The sequence below is a fragment of the Erpetoichthys calabaricus genome, chromosome 11 (genome assembly GCF_900747795.2).
Source record: "Erpetoichthys calabaricus chromosome 11, fErpCal1.3, whole genome shotgun sequence".
Lineage (NCBI taxonomy): Eukaryota > Metazoa > Chordata > Cladistia > Polypteriformes > Polypteridae > Erpetoichthys > Erpetoichthys calabaricus.
In genome coordinates this window covers 103998253-104019005 of record NC_041404.2, presented here as the reverse complement: position 1 = coordinate 104019005, position 20753 = coordinate 103998253, and the positions used below count along the sequence as shown (strand labels likewise).

The 20753-nt window shown below is 37.3% G+C and overlaps 2 protein-coding genes across 2 annotated transcripts in view; both read right to left on the bottom strand.

The window, feature by feature from the left end:
- The window catches only part of LOC127529574 (uncharacterized), an 813564-nt gene that overhangs the window by 284241 nt on the left and 508570 nt on the right, over nt 1–20753 (bottom strand). The gene's annotated exons all lie outside the window — the stretch shown is intronic.
- The window catches only part of ppfia3 (PTPRF interacting protein alpha 3), a 454572-nt gene that overhangs the window by 62621 nt on the left and 371198 nt on the right, over nt 1–20753 (bottom strand). The window contains 2 exon segments of the mRNA XM_028813664.2: nt 16549–16626; nt 16824–16986. Of these exon segments, the coding sequence (XP_028669497.2) occupies nt 16568–16626; nt 16824–16986 (222 nt within the window). The 3' untranslated portion in view covers nt 16549–16567.

Genomic DNA, 20753 nt, shown 5'->3' with positions numbered 1-20753 from the left:
AACTTTGGGATATCTTGTTGCATTATCAACTATCAGGAGCATATACTGATAACCATTCTTACTCTTGGGAAGTGGACCAACATTTTCCCAGCCAACTGTCTTGAAAGGAACATCCAAAGTAGGCATCAGTGAAAGGGGAGCCCTAGATGGTGTGCAAACAGTTGAGGCAAGACTTACAGAACTGCTCCACATCTCTGCCCATATTCAGCCAGCATAACCATTTTAGAGACGTGATCCCTTGTCTTAACCACAATGACATGACCGCCCAACACATGTGTGTGAGCAGTTTTCAACACTCTATAATTAATCGGGACCACCAACTGCAGAATCAGACTTCCCCCTATCTGATCAGAAATTACCTTATACAGGAAGCTGTTCTTAACTAAACGGTGCAGAGTTTTGAAACTATGGGGCTCCCATTCTTTATGGTAGTAATCATCCATGACACATACTTGTTTAAATGCAAAATCTGAGCTGCTGTTGGTTTGTTGCAAGCACGCAGACTTCGTCTGTGTGCCAGCCAATGTTTCCCCACCGCTCGAACCAGCAGCTTCAGCTAAGGAGGCTGAATACACAAGCACCTGTTGCAAAGAACCTGGAAGCAGTTTCAGAAAATCAGGTGAGGGAGGGGATGCATTTCCCCATCCACACTGGACAAATTGGGCTCAGTTTCCAAGCTGGCTTCCCGACTGACTCTGTCAGCGACAACCCACTTTCTTTCTATTAAAGAAAGAGGTACTTTGCAGGTGACAAAGTACAGAGAATTCCTCTTCCCAGCCAAGAGAGGCCAGGGTGAGGAGTCAGATACCGCAGTCCAAACTCTTAAGATCCTCCTCTTATATTTCAGAGGAAGTAGTACAGTCTTATACTCCTTAATATCTCCATGAACACAACAAATGCTCATTCAACTCATGCTTGTGCAGTGAATCAGCTGGAATAAATCACATTGGACTACACAAATATCACTACAAGAGTCCAGCAGGGCTGGGATCTCACACTCAGCCAAGCTGATAGAGACTCTTTCAAGGATTCAGAGAGGACCTGAGCGCAGCATACCTCAGCCAAGCCAATCTCCATGGGCTAAGCTGGTGAGAGGCCACACTCCCTAGCCAGATGTCCAGACTGGCCACAGCAAAGGCATCTGTATTCAGTCACAGCTGCATAATTTTCTCAATGGCGTCTTCTACTCTGGGTGCCTCTCCAGAAACATCAGTGACTCCAGGAGCCTGGGCTTAAACTTGAGAGGCTGGAAGAGGGGTTTGGCAGAGCACGTAGCTCCAAGGTAAGGAAAAGACAGGTTGGGGCTCAGAAAAGTAGCTCCTATGACTGACTGTCAGACAGGAATGGGACAGTTGGACAGGAGCAGGAGCCAGACTAGAGAAGCCTCTCTGCAGCCAAGTGGCTTGGACAACGATTCAACGTCACTCTGGACCATTTCATCACAGAGGTAACTGCTTATCCCAGACAACACTGCATCAATAGTGAGCTTTTCTATAATGTGTTTGAAGAAGTCTCCACAGTACCAACTTTGGATAAGGTTCTACAATTCTTGCATCTGCCCACAGATAGGGCAATTAGGATTGATCTGCCAAAGCCAGGACTTAAGCTCCTTGGCCAGGGAGTTCACCGCAGTATGAAGAAGGGGCTATGATGGCAGCCCAGTCTCACCTGTTCCAGTGCATCAACGTGGCCATGCATTCAAAGCAAAAGAGGAAACATTCAGGGTCACCCAAACGAGCCATCTTCCCAAGCACATCCCTGGAAGTGGCTGGACCCTACACATGCAATCTTCTGGGTCAGATGGAAGGAGGACATCCTGAGGCTGTTCCCATTGAGCAAACATCTGCTGTTGAGGATCCATTTGTGCAACACCCAACCTGGTACCACTTGTCAAGCTTTAGTCGCAGAGTTGCACGATAGACAGGAAGGCAAGACCTGGTTTCCAAGGAAAAATAACTTTATTCTTGAACAGGCAGGAACAGGTTTAAGGCTTTATTAAAAATAGGAGCTTTTACTTCAGCACACAAGCACACAAGATACAAGCAGCGACGAGGACAATCGTCTTGCTTTAGCTCCCTTCTTCAGATTAACAGAACACAAAGCCTTCTTCCTCGAGCGGATTCAATGGCTGAGAAACACTGGCTGGGACAGACGTAGTCTAGAGAAGAAAGGAAAGGAGAAACCAAAAGGCCAGGTGAGAACTCAGTTTTAAATATTCTAAATATTGTGCGACAAGCACGTTATGTGGTAAGCGTGCAGCTGAGCTGTAGAGGGCAAGTTAAGAGTGTGCTTGATTCCCATTGAAGTACTGTTTAAGAGGGAGTTTCCAAAGAGAAGTTGTGCTAGTTTGCCATTGTTTTACTGTTTAACAGAGTGTCAGCGTGTAGCTGCTGGCGGAGGCCCAGAAAGAATGCGCAGCAGACCTCCTACTGAGCTGTCTTAGCACAACTATCACCGTCAGAGACAGTGAATAGGTGGCGACAGTGGTCACTCTATATATATATATATATATATATATATATATATATATATATATATATATATATATATATTATTTTATATATATATATATATATATATTTGATATATATATATATATATATATATATATATATATATATATATATATATATATATATATATATATATATATATATATATATATATACTATGCTCTGAACACACAAATTAAAAAGATGGAAACTGTCTGACTTGGCAGTCACAGTCAAAAAAACTAAAATACTATCTACATAATGAGTACACATGAAGTCACGGATCTATTTAAAAGGCTGAAAAACAAAGTAGTTTGAAACTGATTAATATAAATGAAGCTCAGCAATATTTGTCCATTAGTTAATTGCTGAACTGTCCAGATGACTGTTACTTTTTTAAGCAGAGGCTATTCTCTTTAGGTACAACTTCTACAAAAATAATGTTAGCCTCTCACTATAAATCCTTAGACTCTGTATGTTTTACCTTTTTTTGTATTACTAGGGGGCTCCGCACCCTGCTCACTTCGTTCGCCAACCCCCGGTTTTGGTTAACCCGAAATACATTTTAAAGAGATTCTTTTTTTCTTGGTAATTGTTACATATGCATTATGTTCACTTTTACTTTAAAACTTCAGTAAAACAATATTTAGAATTAACCTTTCTTCAAGATTGTATTGAAGTTTGATTCCTTGTTTAGTCTTACATCGTGATAATGCAACGTGAGTGAATTTCATTTATTTCTCTCCTATAAATAAAACGACTTTTTCGAATGTTTTTCCTTGGGATTTGTTAATTGTCATTGCAAAAGCTATTCTCACAGGAATCTGTAAACGTTTTAATACAAATGGCCTATCAACATCTCTTTTTGTGTCTAATGTTATTCGAGGAATATGTACTACATTACCTTTCTTGTTGCCTGTTAAAATTTTACATGTTAGAATTGTTCTACCAATTTTCAATACAACTAATCTTGTCCCATTGCATAGCCCATCACTCATACATAAATTCCGCAATAACATCACGATACATCCTTCTTTCAACAGTAAGGTGGGAGACCGGACAGTGTTAACGTTTGTAGATATTCTGTGCGATATTGTAAATTGATGTTTTCATCTTCCGCACCATCTCCACCAACTGTTTCAGCATAGTCTATTGATATGCATTTAACCAAAATGCCGTGTAACCGATCGACTATTTTCACATTAATTTGTTTGACTTCATCGTTTCTCGCTGCTAGGATTGCCCATGTACTTATTTGTTCTGTTGATATTCCTTCTGGATAAAATTATTTAATAGATTATTATTTTTCTTTATTGCTTTTTTTGTGCATTTTTTTCTCTCCATCGCTTTTTGGTGTCTTTTCAACACACAGATCTTTCTTCTTTGCTAAGTTTTTGCTTACATTCCTTTTTTACAGAATTTCTGTGTCTCTCTGAAGTGTCTCTCTGTCTCGCTTCAAATGTCTCTCTGTCTCTCTTCAAATCTGTCTGATGTGGATATTAGTATGACGTGACTTGACCGTGTTGTGTGTGTCGTGGGACGTGAAAGTGTCTTTCTGAAGTATGTTGTCGCGGGACGTGAAAGTGTCTTTCTGAAGTGTCTCTCTTCAAAAGATCACGTCTCGTCGCCCAAAAAGTCTTGTCTTGTCCCAAGTTTTTTTTTTATAATAGAGAGATTCTTCTAAAGTTTACTTTTGCTCAAATTCTCTGCAGCACAGACCAATGGGTCATCTGATACCAGTACTGAAAGATGTAAGTCAGTGGTGAAACTGGTGCAGGTTAAGATGGTAAATACCCAGTGTACTGATTTCCTCTTCTTCTTCTTCTTTTGGGTGCTCCCATTAGGGGTCGCCACAGTGGATCATCTTCTTCCATATCTTTCTGTCCTCTGCATCTTGTTCTGTTACACCCATCACCTGCATGTCCTCTCTCACCACATCCATAAACCTTCTCTTAGGCCTTCCTCTTTTTGTCTTCCCTGACAGCTCTATCCTTAGCATCCTTTTCCCAATATAGTCAGCATCTCTCCTCTGCACATGTCCAAACCCACGCAATCTTGCCTCTCTGACTTTAGTATCTGATTTTCCAGTTTTCAATTAATTCCTCCACTTTTATCTGTATTGAGCTTTTTCATGGGTGGTGTCCAAGGCTGAGGGTAGGGGTCAATAGGTGCAGTGTTCAAATCTTTCTTTTAAATCTTTAAAGAAATTACATTGCTTGTTAAATTTTTGCATTTGATATTTAATGATGAAAAAATTTGATCACATGAAATGTACGTAGTAACCTGCCTGTAGCAATTTAATGTATTAATAAAATGTTCAAATTCATATTAGTCATCATAATCTAATGTGGCACCCGGACGGGGCTCATGCCCAGCCGGGACACCCAGGAAGACAGGAGGAGGGCTCATTCCTCCTCCAGACCGCGAGGGGGCGTCCGCCCTGGTTGTATTGGGGGCCACGGGTACAGGGCTTGGAAGCCCAACCCTGTAGGGGCCCGTGGTCACCGCCAGGGGGCGTCCCCCTGCCTGAAGGACCCTGGACCCCAGTACTTCCGCCACACCAGGAAGTGCTGGGGGGAAGAAGAGAGGGAACACCCGGAGTGCTTCCGGGAGGACAGCCGGCATTTCCGACACACTGGGGTCTGTCCGCGGGATTGCCGGTGCACACCTGGAACACATCCGGGTACGGATAAAAGGGGCCGAATCCCTTCATTCGAGGCTGGAGTCAGGTGGAAGCAGGACAAGGTGATAGAAAGAGAGAAGGAGGCGGTCCAAAGAGGCAGAATGGTTGGCCTGGACTTTGGGGAAGATTGGGGTTTGTGGCACTTGAAAATTGTAAAGAATAGTGAAAATAAATGTGTGTTGGGTGACATGAGTGTGTCTGCCTGTCTGTGTCCGAGCCAGTCTCCACACTAATTTTCCTGCTTTTCACGAAAAGATAGATTCAATTTCTTACCTAAAAAAACTTATTTTTTGGAGCATGTAAAATTTTATTTATATTTTTACTATTAAGATAAAAACATTATTGTTGTTGTCATTTTATGTTTTTCTTTTCTAAAATGGTGCACCCATTTTAAAATATTTGGTCACTATGATGATCTCTGTTAGTAGTCACATGATCATTGCCATCTCTACCACCTAGTTGCACCAGGTGGTTCTTTAGGGCAGCAAATTTTGAAGGGTGGAATTTTATTTAAACAATACAGACCCTGACTTCTGAATACTTGGACTCAATACTATTCTCTGACCCCATTAACCCTAATATATTGTTTTATATTGGTCTTTAAGTCTGACAACCTACCTAACCCCTTTACAGGTGGTCTTCCAAAATTAACACTGTTTTAGTACTACTTTTCTTTTTGGGAGGCTTGTTCTTTATTTTAATTTGTTTTTATTTTCCATCCTTATTTTGATATTTGGTTCATGCATATTTTAAATTTATAAATATCTTTTTCTTTCTGTTTCTTTATTTTGTAAGCAAAATGCACTGCCATACTGAGCCATTTTAGAGGGATCATTTTTGTGCCTGTTATGAATCCTGACAATATTTAACTACACCAGATGAGAAAAATAAACAATACATGGCTGGATTTATGCCTAATTACTGAACTGGTCAGCATACATTTTACAACCTTCGCGTTTCCTGAATTTCACATTTACTAATATGCATATTCTGCCTGCTTTATATTACTATAACTGTTACTATTATTTGCAGTAGTATGAACCCAAATATATATAGTATATAAAAATATATATACACACTGTATTTATAATGTGTGTGTCATTATAAGGATATATATGCCCTTATACTTCATATATTTCTCAATGAATCTTATCAGAGGAGAATGAACTAATCAACATAATGATTTTAAAATTGTTTCAAAGTTTGCAAAGATGTAGTCAAGGAAAAAGCAGTTCTGAGTGTCTGTGATTTGTATTTTTATAATTATAATGAACTTTAATTGATATTTATTTTTTAAATAGTATTCTGTTGTAAATTTAAGCTGCTATCAAGCAATTAACCTATTTATTATGTTATACTAGCCATCCCCTGCCGCTCCACCCACGTAGTAGTGAAACAGAACAGTGAGGAGGGCCCTGCCTGGCTTCCCACTCCTGGCGTCACGCTTCCCCCTACCCTCTTGGAATGTTAAGTAGTTAAGTAGTTCTCTCGTGAAAAGTGGACAGACAGACATACAGACAGATGTTGGATTTTATATATAGAGAGATTTACATAGTCAAGGCACCACAGAGAGGTGATGTGTTGCATATTTCTCCTCTTAGACATCTGTATGTTATTGCATGTAATTTTGTTATTTTTCTAGTCTGTGCTGTTAGATATAATGACCGTTAAATATGATCAAACTCCTTTGAGCAAGTGTTCAGAATTCACCTTTTAACCTAATAATACAGATCTGCTATTATAAGCCATTGTCAGATAGTACAACCAGCATGACTTAACTAAGAATAATTGAACAAAGAGAGCTAGGAAACAGGATGTTGGGGAGTGGTCCAGGTGAGAACAAAACACTTCGGAAAAGGACCTACTCTGCCTAGCATTTCTATGGCCAATGTTCATTTGCTGGATACTAAATTAAGAGATATTCAGGCAAGACTGGTTACACAGAGAGAAATCAGAAACTGCTGTGTTTTTTGTCCTCAGGAAACTCACACCGGAAACTACAATAAAGCAAAATGCTTTCTACAGTTTTTCAAGTGGAGCACACTGAACTCTCGGGTACAAGCAAAGAAGAAGGTGTGTGTTTTATGGTGAGCAATGTGTGTTGCACAAATTTTAAACTTAAAAATTGTTCACCTGTTCGGGAATATTTACTGATCAAGTATCATCCACTTTATCTTCTGAGAGAGTTTTTAGTTGTTTTTCTAATTGCTGTTTATATTTCTCCATAAGCCAACGTGAACAGTGTGCTGAATTGTCTGTACAGCATTATTGCAGAATATGAGTCTTTCCATCTTGAAGGATTGTTCATTGTCACTGACTTCAACAAAACAAATTTAAGGAATTTTTTACTTTAATTATCTTTAACTTCCACCTACCCCACAAGAGATGCTAAAACTAGATGCTAAAACTAAATTGATAGTCCACTATGAAATATTGAAGGGTAAAATAACTGAATATAACAACATAGTCCGCATTGACAGGCAGTCCTGTTTCTCTAAGATTATAAATGATAATGCTGGTAATCCATGAGTTTTATTCTCAACTATTCATCAACTTCTAAACTGAGCTCACTCAATGGAATGCTCCTAAAAGGCACTAGCAAAACTTGTGAGGCGCTCGCTATATTTTTTTAAACAAAAAATGAATGACATAAGAAATATTATAGTACATCCACCCAAAGTTAATCTGACTAAATCACAGTATTCCATTTTAAGCAAGTTAGTCTCAAATTGTTTTTTTATTAAGAAGATTATGGGGAGGCATGATTGAAGTGTTTAAAATTATGAAGGGAATTAGTATTGTCAATCGAGACTGTGTGCCTATGTTTAAAATGAGTTCATCAAGAACATGGGAATGAAATTGGAAACCACTTAAGGGTAAATTTTGCACAAACATTAGGAAGTTTTTCTTTAAAGAGAGAACCATAGACACATGGAATAAGCTACCAAGTACTGTGGTAGACAGTAGGACTCTAGGGACTTTTAAAATTCAATTTGATGTTATTTTAGAAGCATTGAGTGGGTCCAATTGGTGAAATTTGTTGAGTTTAAGTGGCCTGTTCTCATCTAGATTATTATAATGTTCTAATTTTCGACCATGAAAACAATCAGCCCGCCATTTGATTACCAGTATTACCACACAATTCATTCTTCTTTGTTTCTGTACTTGACATAAGAAAGACTTCTAAACAAGTTCATGTTCACAAGACATCTGGTCCATATGGAATTTCAAGGTGTATTAAAAAATAAGTGACTTTAAAAGCATAACAATTATCCCTATTCCTAATAAAACAAATGTGGAGTGTTTTAATGACTACAAGCCAGTGGCATTCACTCTAATCTTGATGAAGTTCTTTGAGCTATAGGTACCAGAACACATTTAAAAGAATATTTCAGATAGTCATGGTCACCTCCAGTTTGCATATTGCCACAACTGGTCCAGAATGGATGCCATATCCCTTGCACTTCATGCAATCCTAGCACATCTAGATAGTAAAAACAGTTACACCAAGGTCCTGTTTATGCACCACAGCAGGGGGCAAAACTTACCACCAAACTTATCAACTTAGGACTTACTGCTGCCATTTTCAATTTGATTTTTGATTTCCTAACTAAAAGACCAGAATCAAATCCTCCACACTGTCCACAAACACAGGCAGTCCATGTGGTAGCATGCCCTATACTGTACTCCTTGTTCTAAATCTAACTGTGTGGCCAGACACAGCTCCTTCATTAAATCTGCTAACTCAACCATCATAGGCCTTATCACCATTACTGATAAAACATCATACAGAGAAGAGGGATATCTGCTTACTCAGTGCCAGGACAACAATCTCACTATTAATGTCAGGAAAACCAAGGAGCTGATGAAAGACTTTAAATAGCAGAGGGCATACCACATTGACGAGCTGGGCTAAAACAAAGCTTTGTGAGGTGGCAGGGATCTGTGTTTTAAATAATGAGTCCCCTGAACTCACATCTGAAAAGAAGTCTCTACAATTATTGCATGTGTTTTCTTTTACTTTGCAATTTAATTATATGGGGTTACCAGGCTGGTACCCTAACTCTTTATCTTTATCATCTCTTTTCTTTTATAGTATATATATTTAAACCAATATGTATACAGTATATCTGAACCTGTGTATGTATATATATCTTCTTATATATAATATGCTACCAAAGCTGTCTGTTTGTCTGTCCAGGATTATAAATCACCTGAAGCTCGCAAACTGTTTGACCTATTGACCTGAAATTTGGTACACATATATTATGTGGTGTCTACTATCCGCTTTCGGGGTGATGACCTTCAAGGTTATTCCTCTTTTTATTTTATTATAGAACCAACTCTCGGCAGAGGGCAGGAGGGTGGCCATGTAGCTCATGTGTATGAGCGCCGTTCTCATCCCTACCACCTTCGCCGTCACTTCCCCTACCTCTTAATATCTTAAATCATTCTGGAGGCAGATTGAAAACTTAAGTACCAGCTTAAGTGAAAAATTAAGAAAAATGTACCAAGTAATTGCAACACAAACACTGATTTAATCAGTTTTAACGCAAAAAAATGCAGACAAAAGAAAAGAAGAAGCGGGCCGCTAGGGTTGAGAAAAAAAGAGCTGCTCAGGAAGCAGCGAGCAAATGAATGCTAAACATACAGAGAAAGAGTATGAAAACCATGAATGCTCAAGTCAAGTGTATTCACTGCACACACTTTTGCCTTTTCTCAATTAAGTAAGCACTTAAATTAAGATGGTATTGTATGTGTAGCTCATGGACTAAGACTAAATTTCTCCTGAGATTGAATTCTTTCATAATCTCATGTCTTGTAAGTAATGGATGACAGTAAACACACTGAGCATTTATTTACTCGTCCCTTCTCATTTTAACATAAGAGATTTCTCAATTAATCATTGATATGTGTGTCCAATGGTGCTTGCGTTTTGTAACGTGCTAGTTGATGCTGCAATATATGGAGTTTTTTGTGAAACAATAATATTCTGATCATTTTGTATCCCTGGTCACTGATCAGTACTCAAAAACATTGAAGCCAATTACATTGATTTGGATGAACAAAAGAGAGAATTTTTATCTGCATTTATGGAGGAAAAGTATACGCAAATATAGAAGAATTTTGCCGTCTGAAAAGACCATGGTTTTCTATATCTGAATTTTTGGATAAATTAAATAATCACCATGTATCATAGTTCAAAGGTTTAAATGACATTGAAAAGTGATTTTTGAGAATATATTACACTCATGCTAACATAAGACATTGCACGATCAATCATTAGTGTGTGAATCTGATGGTATGTGAAATTGTGTGTGTGTTTTGGGGGTAGTTCAGAAGAAACCACATCACTTCAGTGTTTCCTTCCATAAAGAGGAGGAGGCGGGAATCTGTGAGAGTGTTTTAAATAATGGAAGAAAAGAAAAATGCCTTGGAATCGAGGATCCCCAACCATGATGACTTGCTAAATAAACTGCACCTAACAAATATGTGCTTCTTGTATAAAGTATGAACAATAATGATAATGCTGAAGTAGCTTAAGTGAGATGACCATACCCTGCCTGCCCATAAATCCCAACTGTTCTATTCAAACTGATGTATATACAGTATCTCAACCAATCTATATATGCAAATGCAGTGGTGGACCGTGCATTTCACACCTAGGCCTTCAGTAGTGCTCCGTCTGAATCAACCCGCCCCTCAAAAACTAATTTATGGTTATAAAAACCATCTTAATATGCAGAAATACAGTATAAAGAGCCATTGCATCGCAGATAGATAACTCCTGTAGCTACAATAAATGCCTTTATTGAATAGACAAACCAGGGGTGAACAAGTTCCGTTCTACTGCAGCTACAGCCCGCGACACACATAAAAAACATCAATAATAACTCATAAACTTGCAATATTATTTAGGAAAATCGCAACATTTTACTCACCAAAAATTCGGATTATTTGTAAACAAAATCCATCCTCCTCTCTTTCCTCAAAAACAGTTCAATTACTCTGTCGTACAGATTATCCGTGCGCTTCAGTTCCATCACGAAGTCCCTTTCTATCGCCATCGAAGCTAATGCTGAAAGTCGAACCTGCCCTGTCGTATTTCTGGCATAAGTTTTAATTCGCTTTAGGGCTGAAAATGTCCGCTCGACAGAAGCAGTGGACACGGGAATGGTCACCGCCAAACATACCAATGTGTGCAGCTGCCCCATGATGCTCTCATTCAGATTTTTCTATTATGCCATCCGCACCATCCTATCCAATCAACGGGTCTGAATACGGTGACGTTGCCGTATGCCTGCTAGAGGGCCCTAGTGAAACCAACTCAAAATCTGATTGGTTGAAGCAACAGTTTAATCAACATTTATTTTGTTTTAGAGGGCCTGCAGAATGGATTGTGAAGGCCTCCGGGCAGACTTCTTTGACTTTGACCCTGCCTGGCAACAAATGATGGCTGAAATGTGATTGGTTAAATGCTTTAATACGAAAATACATGTCTGGAAGCAGCACAACCATCGGAAAAGCTATGAAAGGAAGCGGACAGACTATTTGGAATTATTTAATAAATATTCATGGACAAAATATAATTAACATCAGTTTGTGATTCAGATATTTTTTTAGGCCAGCAGAGAAGGTCTTGCAGGCCCTGACGGCCCACAACTGTGCAAATGGATGTATTTCAACCAATGTAAATATCTGAGTGGATGTATCTATCTAAACCAATCTATTATAACCAATATATATATCTAATTGAATGCATCTCAACCTATGTATATACAGTATATCAGAACAGACATATACAAACCAACGTATATATATCTTAACCAATATATGTCAACCAATGTATGTATCTGAACAGCTACATTCAAACCAATTTATATCTAAACCAATGTATCTCAGCTACTGTTTATATGTGAACCGTTGTATATATCTGAACAAATGTATTCAAACCAATGTATCTTAACCTATATAAAGTATATAGTATATATATATATATATATATACTAGGGGGCTCTGCCCCCTGCTCGCTTTGCTCGCCAACCCCCATGTTTGGTTAATCAGATATACAATTTTAAAAGCTTGTTTCAATTTCATTATTTGCACTTTTACTTTAAAGCTTCAGCAAAAACAATATTTGGAATTACCTTTTCTTCAAGATTGCATTGAATTTTGATTCTGTTTTTAGAGTTACATCGTTACAACGCAACATATAACTGCCCGTGAGTGAATATCGTTTGTTTTTCTCTAATAAATAATCCAACTTTTTCTAATGTTTGTCCCTGTGATTTGTTAATTGTCATAGCAAAAGCTATTCTCACGGGAAACTGTAAACGTTATAATATGAATGGCATATCAAGATCTCCTTTGGTGTCTAATGTTATTCGTGGAATATATACTACATTACCTTTGTTGTCGCCTGTTAAAATTTGCATTGCTTCTCTGTGATCATAAATACATATACACCTGCCTGAATTGTGTTTTCTTCGAAATTAAACTTGTTGTTGCTTTAACTGCTGTGGGACCACAGATTCTCATAGCATATGGTCCATTATTGTGTAAATCTACGTTCTGAGCATTGAATGATGCGAAGGCGAAAAGATTATTGTAGACTCCTATATTTTGCCTGTAGTGTTTGTGGATTCTGCGGTGGGCTGTCACCCTGCTTGGGGTTTGTTCCTGACTTGCACCCTGTGCTGGCTGGGATTGGCTCCAGCAAACCCCCGTGACCCTGTTTTCGGATATAGCGGGTTGGGAAATGACTGACCAACTGTTTGTGAATTTCACTTTCCCCAAACATCAAATCTTTTAATTCTCTTGGATATGCCTTGTCATTGTGTAGAAACACTACTTTTCCTTGATGGCAACACGAAATAGACGACCTACAAGTCTCTGACTTAAACTTCAAAGCCTTTCAATATTTCCATAATTCTGATATATCACCTATGTCCATATATTCCATCTCTATTCGCCTTTATGTTATTTCACCAAGTAATAATTTCTCTTTTTTAGCGCTAATGCGCTCTTTATCTTTTTTTGATACTTTCGAATTTTTCTGCTTTTATATTCTGTAACTTACTCTGCATTTATATCGTACCTATGTTTTTTTGTGTCTTTTGAATTCCACTGTTTTCATTATCTCTAACCTGCTCTGCATGTGTTTCGCCCCCTCGTTTTTCAACCTCTTCATGATGTTTTACTTTGTTTTCTAGTCTTTGTCTTTTATTTCTGACCTCGCTTTGTCCTGCTATTTTTTCAATTACACCTAGTCCGTGATGATTATTTTCCCTTTTTTCGAGTAATAATTTCCTGTTGTTTGTGCTAATGCAATCTTTACTATCTTTTTTTGATACTGTAGCGTCCTCCGCGTCCGGCTCGAAAAGAGAAGTAAAAAAAAAAACAGACAGACGTAGTAAAGTCTCATAAAAGTTTTACTTGAACAATCAAGAAAAAGAACGCTGACTTCGTAAACCCAAACACAACCTTCTAGCACCCTCTCCAACCCCTCCTCCCGTCCGGGGTCCCCCCCACCTTACCGCATCAATCAATACCCTGCTGTCAGTCTTCCGTGCTGTACTCCGCCCTCTCTCAATCGGACCTAACAGTCACTCAAAAAAAAAAAAAGGTTTCATCCTGGCTGGGACTCTACAAAACTTTTGAATTTTACTGCTTTCATATTCTTTACCTTTTTCTGCATGTGTATCACGCCATCATTTTATTTTAACCTTTCGACTTCCACTGCTTTTATGATCTTTTATCTGCATTTTTTTTCTCTCCATCGCTTTTGGGTCTCTTTTCTCCGCGCTGCTTTTTCTTCTTCAATTAGTCGTTGATGTTTCATCTAGAACATATTGTCCTTATACGCTTTATATGAGCTGAGAGCACAGGATCTGTGTCTGCTACATGCCTTTACACGACTGAGTGTTTTGCTGCCCGTGGTCTTATTTGATATTGGTTGTAAGTAGGGCGTGTCTTGCAAGAATCTTATGTTCCACATCCACGCAAGAAAGTCTCATGTTTATGGTCCTCGTGAGTCGCTCAGTGGCCAATCTCTTTCGTCTTGTGGGTCTTTTAAGTGTCTTCCAAGAAGATCACGTCTCGTCTTCCTGATTTTCCTTTCCAAGATTGTTTTTATAATAGAGAGATATATATGAACCAATGCATATATTTATGAAACAATCATTTTTTTATATGTACACACAGTATACTTTTATTCATTTACTGAATTTCTCTTTTAAACTTTTGATTACCCATTTCTGTTCTTAGCATAGAAACTTCTGTTCCCTTTGAGATGCTTTTAAGACTAATAATTACACTCTTCTCTTGTATAAAAGTTCTTGATCATGATAATAATGTGTTAAAACTGATCCGCCAACCTCAGAAAAAAATGCATGGACCAGGAAAATGATGATCCTGATTACCAAATGACAACAATTGCCAGTGATAGATATGTTCAGGTCTTGGATTCTGTTCAAGACTTCAAATCCTGTGCCCGGACAAGGCAGGGTGTGTAGGCAGTATCATAACTATGGCAGCTTTGCTAAGGATGTTTCACAAACTTTCACCTGCTTCTGAAAGCTAAAAGCTGTTATACAGAAGCACATTTTCAAATATGAAATAATCCTAGACTTGACATACTTTAATACTTCAAACATTTGGGAAAAGATAGCAAAATATAATTTAGATTAGTTGGAAATTATGAGTTGGAAAGGTTAACAAAGTCCAGATAATAAAAAAAAGGCTGAAATAAAGAAGTTGAGTCCATCTGGCCATACTGGCATATTTCATGTGAAGCTGTGGAAATCATTTGATGTGGCATGGCTGATATAAGCAGTTGTAACCAGAACAATGCCAAAGTCATTTTTCACAGTGAACATGCTGTGTTCACCAGAGATCTTATTTCCGTGAATATTTTCCTGGAAATTCGTTGTGCAGCGGCTTAGTCAAACATTTTTTCCAAGGGCCCCATGATGCTATGCAAAGCCAGTGTGATGTTAAAAAGCTGTAGCAGTCACATGCACAACTTTCATGCATGCAAACAGTAAGAATGTTGTATTTTTTACAGGAAAAAAACAAAATGGTGTTTCAGCTACTAAGACACACTGAAACCATCCACGTAATCACTTGCCAGGGCTGTGTGATAATTTTCCTGTCTCTAACTGCACTCTTTTCTTGAAGTCATGGTCATTTCAACCCCCAGGGCGCTTCTTTTGCTGTAAGTGTGTCATCAATGAACTTAAAAAGGTAAAAATAAAGACCTAAAGCCACAAAGGCTGAGTAACACTGGCAGATTTCCATCCCACATGCATTAAAAAAAAATAAACAAAATGTTGGCAGTATTACGAATACTGCTACAGGATATAATACTGAAACTCACGTGCTGTTAAACTGCATGCAAATTAGCCATGTGCCCACTCAAAACAAGCCTTAAAGGAGCCCTTTCTCTCCCCCTCCCCTCTTCAGAAAATAAATGACATGCTGTGAAAAAATAATAAAATATTTATTATTATTTACAAGGTGTTTCTTTTTTCTTGATAGAAATACATGGGAAACAAAGAAGATGTTCATGCTGTGTCTGGAGCTGCGAAGTCAAACAATGGAACGAGCTGGTCCCATGATGCCACTTTTGTTGCACAACCAATATATGCCTCAAGATTAGAATGCAATGATCTATATTTTATTTACTTATTGTAGTACTAGGGTGTTGTACCGTGTTAGCCATTATGAATGTAGAGAAAAGCCAAGCAAAATGACACCTTTTACTGGCTAACTAAAAAGATTAGAATATGCAAGCTTTTGAGGCAACTCAGGCCCCTTCTTCAGGCCCCTTCTGATTACATCTTGCCTGAAGAAGGGACCTGAGTTGCCTCGAAAGCTTGCATATTGTAATCTTTTTAGTTAGCCAATAAAAGGTGGCATTTTGCTTGGCTTTTCTCTACATTTACTTATTGCTAATTTATAGCTGTTTGTTGCATTTTGTTTGTAGTATTTGCTCATTCTGCATATTTTGTTGTTTCAGGTATGGTGGCACAGCACTTACCACTTCTGCCTCACAGTTTAGATTACATATATGGCCACAATAATCAGTCCAGTATAGTTGCCAGATTTTTCCATAGCACTCAAGGACATGTAAAAAACATTGCACCATTATAAGCCACTACAAACTAGTTGAGTTCCTCCTTCCTCATTGACTTCAATACATTTCCAAGATTTTGAAGGGCTTGTGGCAAACTAAATTTAGTTATGATTCACCAGAGCTGATATATATCATCAGAGATTAGAGTATGTTGTGAAAATATAATAATGCCACTTTGTGGACAAACTCTTATTAAATAATGTCAAAAAGCAAGACAGACATACATATAAACTTACCATTTAGTCATTGGCACTATTAACATGAATAAGTCCGCACCGATCCAGATTCCCCACGTGGTGAGCTGGATGAGTTTACTGGAAAATGAGATTACAAAAAGAACTTTAGCTTAAACAGGGAATTCAGCATGGAATCCCAAGTTCAGATAGAAGGACATTCATATATAGGAAAGATAAAAAGTGCTGGATTGATTACTAACTTGGTAGAAGATCAGTGAAATTCCAGTTTGGAAATTAAACACAAGGAGAAACCCTCATCAATAAATTATATTTACCCTCTGACTGAACCTTTCGTAGTGTCACACTGGGTGTTGCCAGGGCTGAAGCTCTGAAGTTGGCAGGAAGTGTCTCTGATGAGTCTGATGTCACCCCTCGAAGGTCCTTCTCACGGAACATTTTTCGCCATGATGGGGACCGTGTAAATGTCTTGGTACCATCCTTGGGGAACAAACAGAGTATTATACAATTGTTCTTCACTAGTGGTACTACAATGTATTGCAGAGTGGGCATTTCAAATTATAGGTTGTTATAAATGGATCGTTTATGAAGGGATACAATGCCTGTATAGTCTATTCCATAATATTTTTCATTTCCTTTAAATTAAGGAAAAAAGAGACTATTAAAAGATAGGGCTACTTATTAAAGTTACCAAACTACTTTCTACAGAACATATAGTGTTATGATTTACATTTCAATGGCCCAAATTAAATGTTACTTTCCATCTTTAAGCAATCTTAGTTTGTCATTTTAAAATAAAAAATAGGCAATATTATATTTATTATATACTAGCAAAATACCCGCGCTTCGCAGCGGAGAAGTAATGTGTTAAAGAGGTTATGAAAAAAAAAGGAAACATTTTAAAAATAACGTAACATGATTGTCAATGTAATTGTGTTGTCATTGTTATGAGTGTTGCTGTCTTTTATATATATAATATGCACACACACACACATAAACATATATATACATAAACATATATATATATACATATCTACATATACACATATCTACATATACATACGTATATACACATCCACATAAACATATATATACATATACAAATTTACATATCTACATATATATATATATAGACATAGATATATACATACATACATTCACATATATATATATATATATATATATATATACTATATATATACATATCTACTTATTGGCTCCTGTATTTAGGATATGGCAGGTTGGATAATGGATGGATGGACATTTGTATGCATAGCCCTATTTGCCCATTTTCGTTTTTTTTCTTTCTTCAGTAATATTTCAGCAAACCCGGAGCTTGTCAGTTCAAATCCTGGTACTGACACCACTGTGTGACCCTGAGGAAGTCACTTCACCTGCCTGTGCTGCAAAAAACAAAAGTAATGTAACAAATTGTATTTCAGATGTTGTAAGTTGGTGGAATAAAGGCATAAGTCAAATAGATAAATATGTATTATACACATAGGAACTATTCATTTATTTTCAGTTAAGTCATCTGCAGCAAACTTTTATAAATGAGGGTTTCTCCTTTTTAGATAGTGCAAACTGTTTCTTCTTCATTGACGTTTTCTCTTGGAGAGCTTTTTTCATTTCATTGAAAATTAAAGCAGCAGCTGCCAAAATATGTAGGTTTCTTATTAATTTTTCAACATTGTGTAAAATAAATGTATAAAGTAACATAAAAGGTTTAAATACTGGTTATTCTTTTACACTAAAATATTACTACACAGATACAAAAAAAGTAAAATGGATATGTTGTTTTTCTTTAAGGAGATTAAATATTACTCAAGAAAGAAAAAAAAAATTAAACAGCCAAATGGGGCTATGCATATGAACTTAAAAGGTTTAAATAAAACAGAAATATATATTTTATTTTTACTTGGTTAACTTGTGGAGGGTGTATCCTGTAGCAAAGCCCTAACTGTTTTCGAGAAAGCCCGTTTCAGTCAATAAGTCTTATGTGTGTGTTTATGTATGTGTGTATATATATGTAGATATGTGTATATGTAGATATGTATATATATGTATATGTATATAAATGTTTATGTGTGTGTGTATATTATATATATAATATATATATATATATATATATAAAAGACAGCAACACTTATAACAATGACAACACAATTAAATTGACAATCATGTTACGTTATTTTTAAAATGTTTCCTTTTTTTTTCATAACCTCTTTAACACACTACTTCTCTGCTGCGAAGCGCGGGTATTTTGCTAGTATATATATATATATATATATATATATATATATATATATATATATATATATATATATATACACATACATATACACACATACATGCAGTTTCAATAACATAGAAATCAATATAAATATTAACATCATTATCATATGAGAATATGAAGTAATATATAAGAAGCACATTTCATATAAATATAAATTATTAAACAGTAAAATCTTCTTCTGTAATTTGCTACCGTGGCAGTTTGTGTGTCTGTCCAGGATTTTAAATCACCTGTAGCTCGCAAACCGTTTCACCTATTGACTTGAAATCTGGTACACATATAGTACGTCACGTCTACTATCCGCTTTATGGGTGATGATTGTATTACTCTTTTTATGTTTATTTTATTTTATTGTACAATCAACTCCTATCTGAGCACAGCAGGGCGGCCGTGGGCGGATGCGTATGGTGTATTCACTCCATGTTATCGTGCATTGCGCTGTCAGTGGTATTTTGATAAAAGAATTAGAACAACATATAAGAAGCGTATAAATTATTAAACAGTAAAACATTAACATTTAAGAAGTAAAGTTAGATTAAGTACTACTGCAGTGCCCTCGGGTATACCTCATTTTTTGTTTGTCCATTACATGCTTAAATGTATACATTTTTTGGTGTACCTACCCGAGAACACGCGACATATAACCGAGCGTGGGAGAAGCATGGATTTTAAACACGCGTTGAGTTCATCTGCTGGTCTCTCTCGTGGAATAATTGGTAATGTTTGAATAAAATGTACAGCGAGTAAAATGATATTACCTCCTATTTTTTTTTTTACGATCTCTGAGATGTTGCTTTTTTCGGTTGAAGGCTTCATAAGCTCTTTTATGTTGAATGGTGTACTTATCCCAAACCATCATCTTTGAATGTTGCAAGACTTTCGGCTTGTATGTAGATCGGGGTAATTACATTCATTCCATTCCTAGTCTGAATCACAATCTGATTGTATGGGTGGTTACCTGGCACTGTAGGGTTGCGACCCGTCCTTTAAAATACGGAATCGTGCCGCATTTCAGAATGAAATTGCGCGTCCCGTTTTGAATCAATACTGGACGGGATTTCTCCCGTATTTTTTTTATCATTTTTTTTAAAGCAGCGTCTGATGCAAATCATCCCACACGCATTTTATGAAGATGCCTCCTTTCCTACTTTTGATTGGGTAATACTTGATGTCATCGTTAGTTTGATTGGTCTTTTTAACTGTCCAGTGAGGAGGGCGTGTGTTTTAAGTAGAGTCTGGAAAGTGTTGGCACTGAGATGTGGCGTCAGCGCCAGAGTTGAAGCCCCTAATGTTGCGGTCAGCAAGTCGGCTAACATCCGCCATGTGCCGTCTTTCAGTTGCGAGAAGCAGATCATAGAATGGTTGAAACTGTTGCCCCTAACGTTGCGCCACGGCGTGTGGTTCGTTTATACCTCGCGTCTTCTCATTAAACTTTTATCTCGCGAATATGTTATTGCAATCCGCAGCGGGAGCGTTTCTATAAACTTAATTTAAACTTACGTTTTACACCGTGCTTTGTTTCCCTTATGAACATGCTTGAATGCTTCACTCGCTCCCTTCTCAATTGTTTAATTAATTTTTTGCTCTTCGCTGTTTGCGGCTCTTCCGTCATTTCCCCCTACTTCGTTCTTTTATCTCGCGAATATGTTATTGCAATCCTTAACGGGAGCGTTTCATTAAACTGATTGAAAATAGTTTTGCATTTACCTTTTTAGTAAAAGGCGAGCTTTTAAGCCTGAGAAATCACCCGTAAATGCACACGTTTAATTGCACATGTGTTAATATGTATGGTTACACAGTATTAAAAGACAGTGAACAACGTCAGTTACCTTTGTTCCCGCGTTTGATAAAAGGCGAGCTTTTAAGCCTGAGAAATCACCCCGTAAATGCACACGTTTAATTGCACATGTGTTAATATGTATGCTTACACAGTATTAAAAGACAGTCAAAA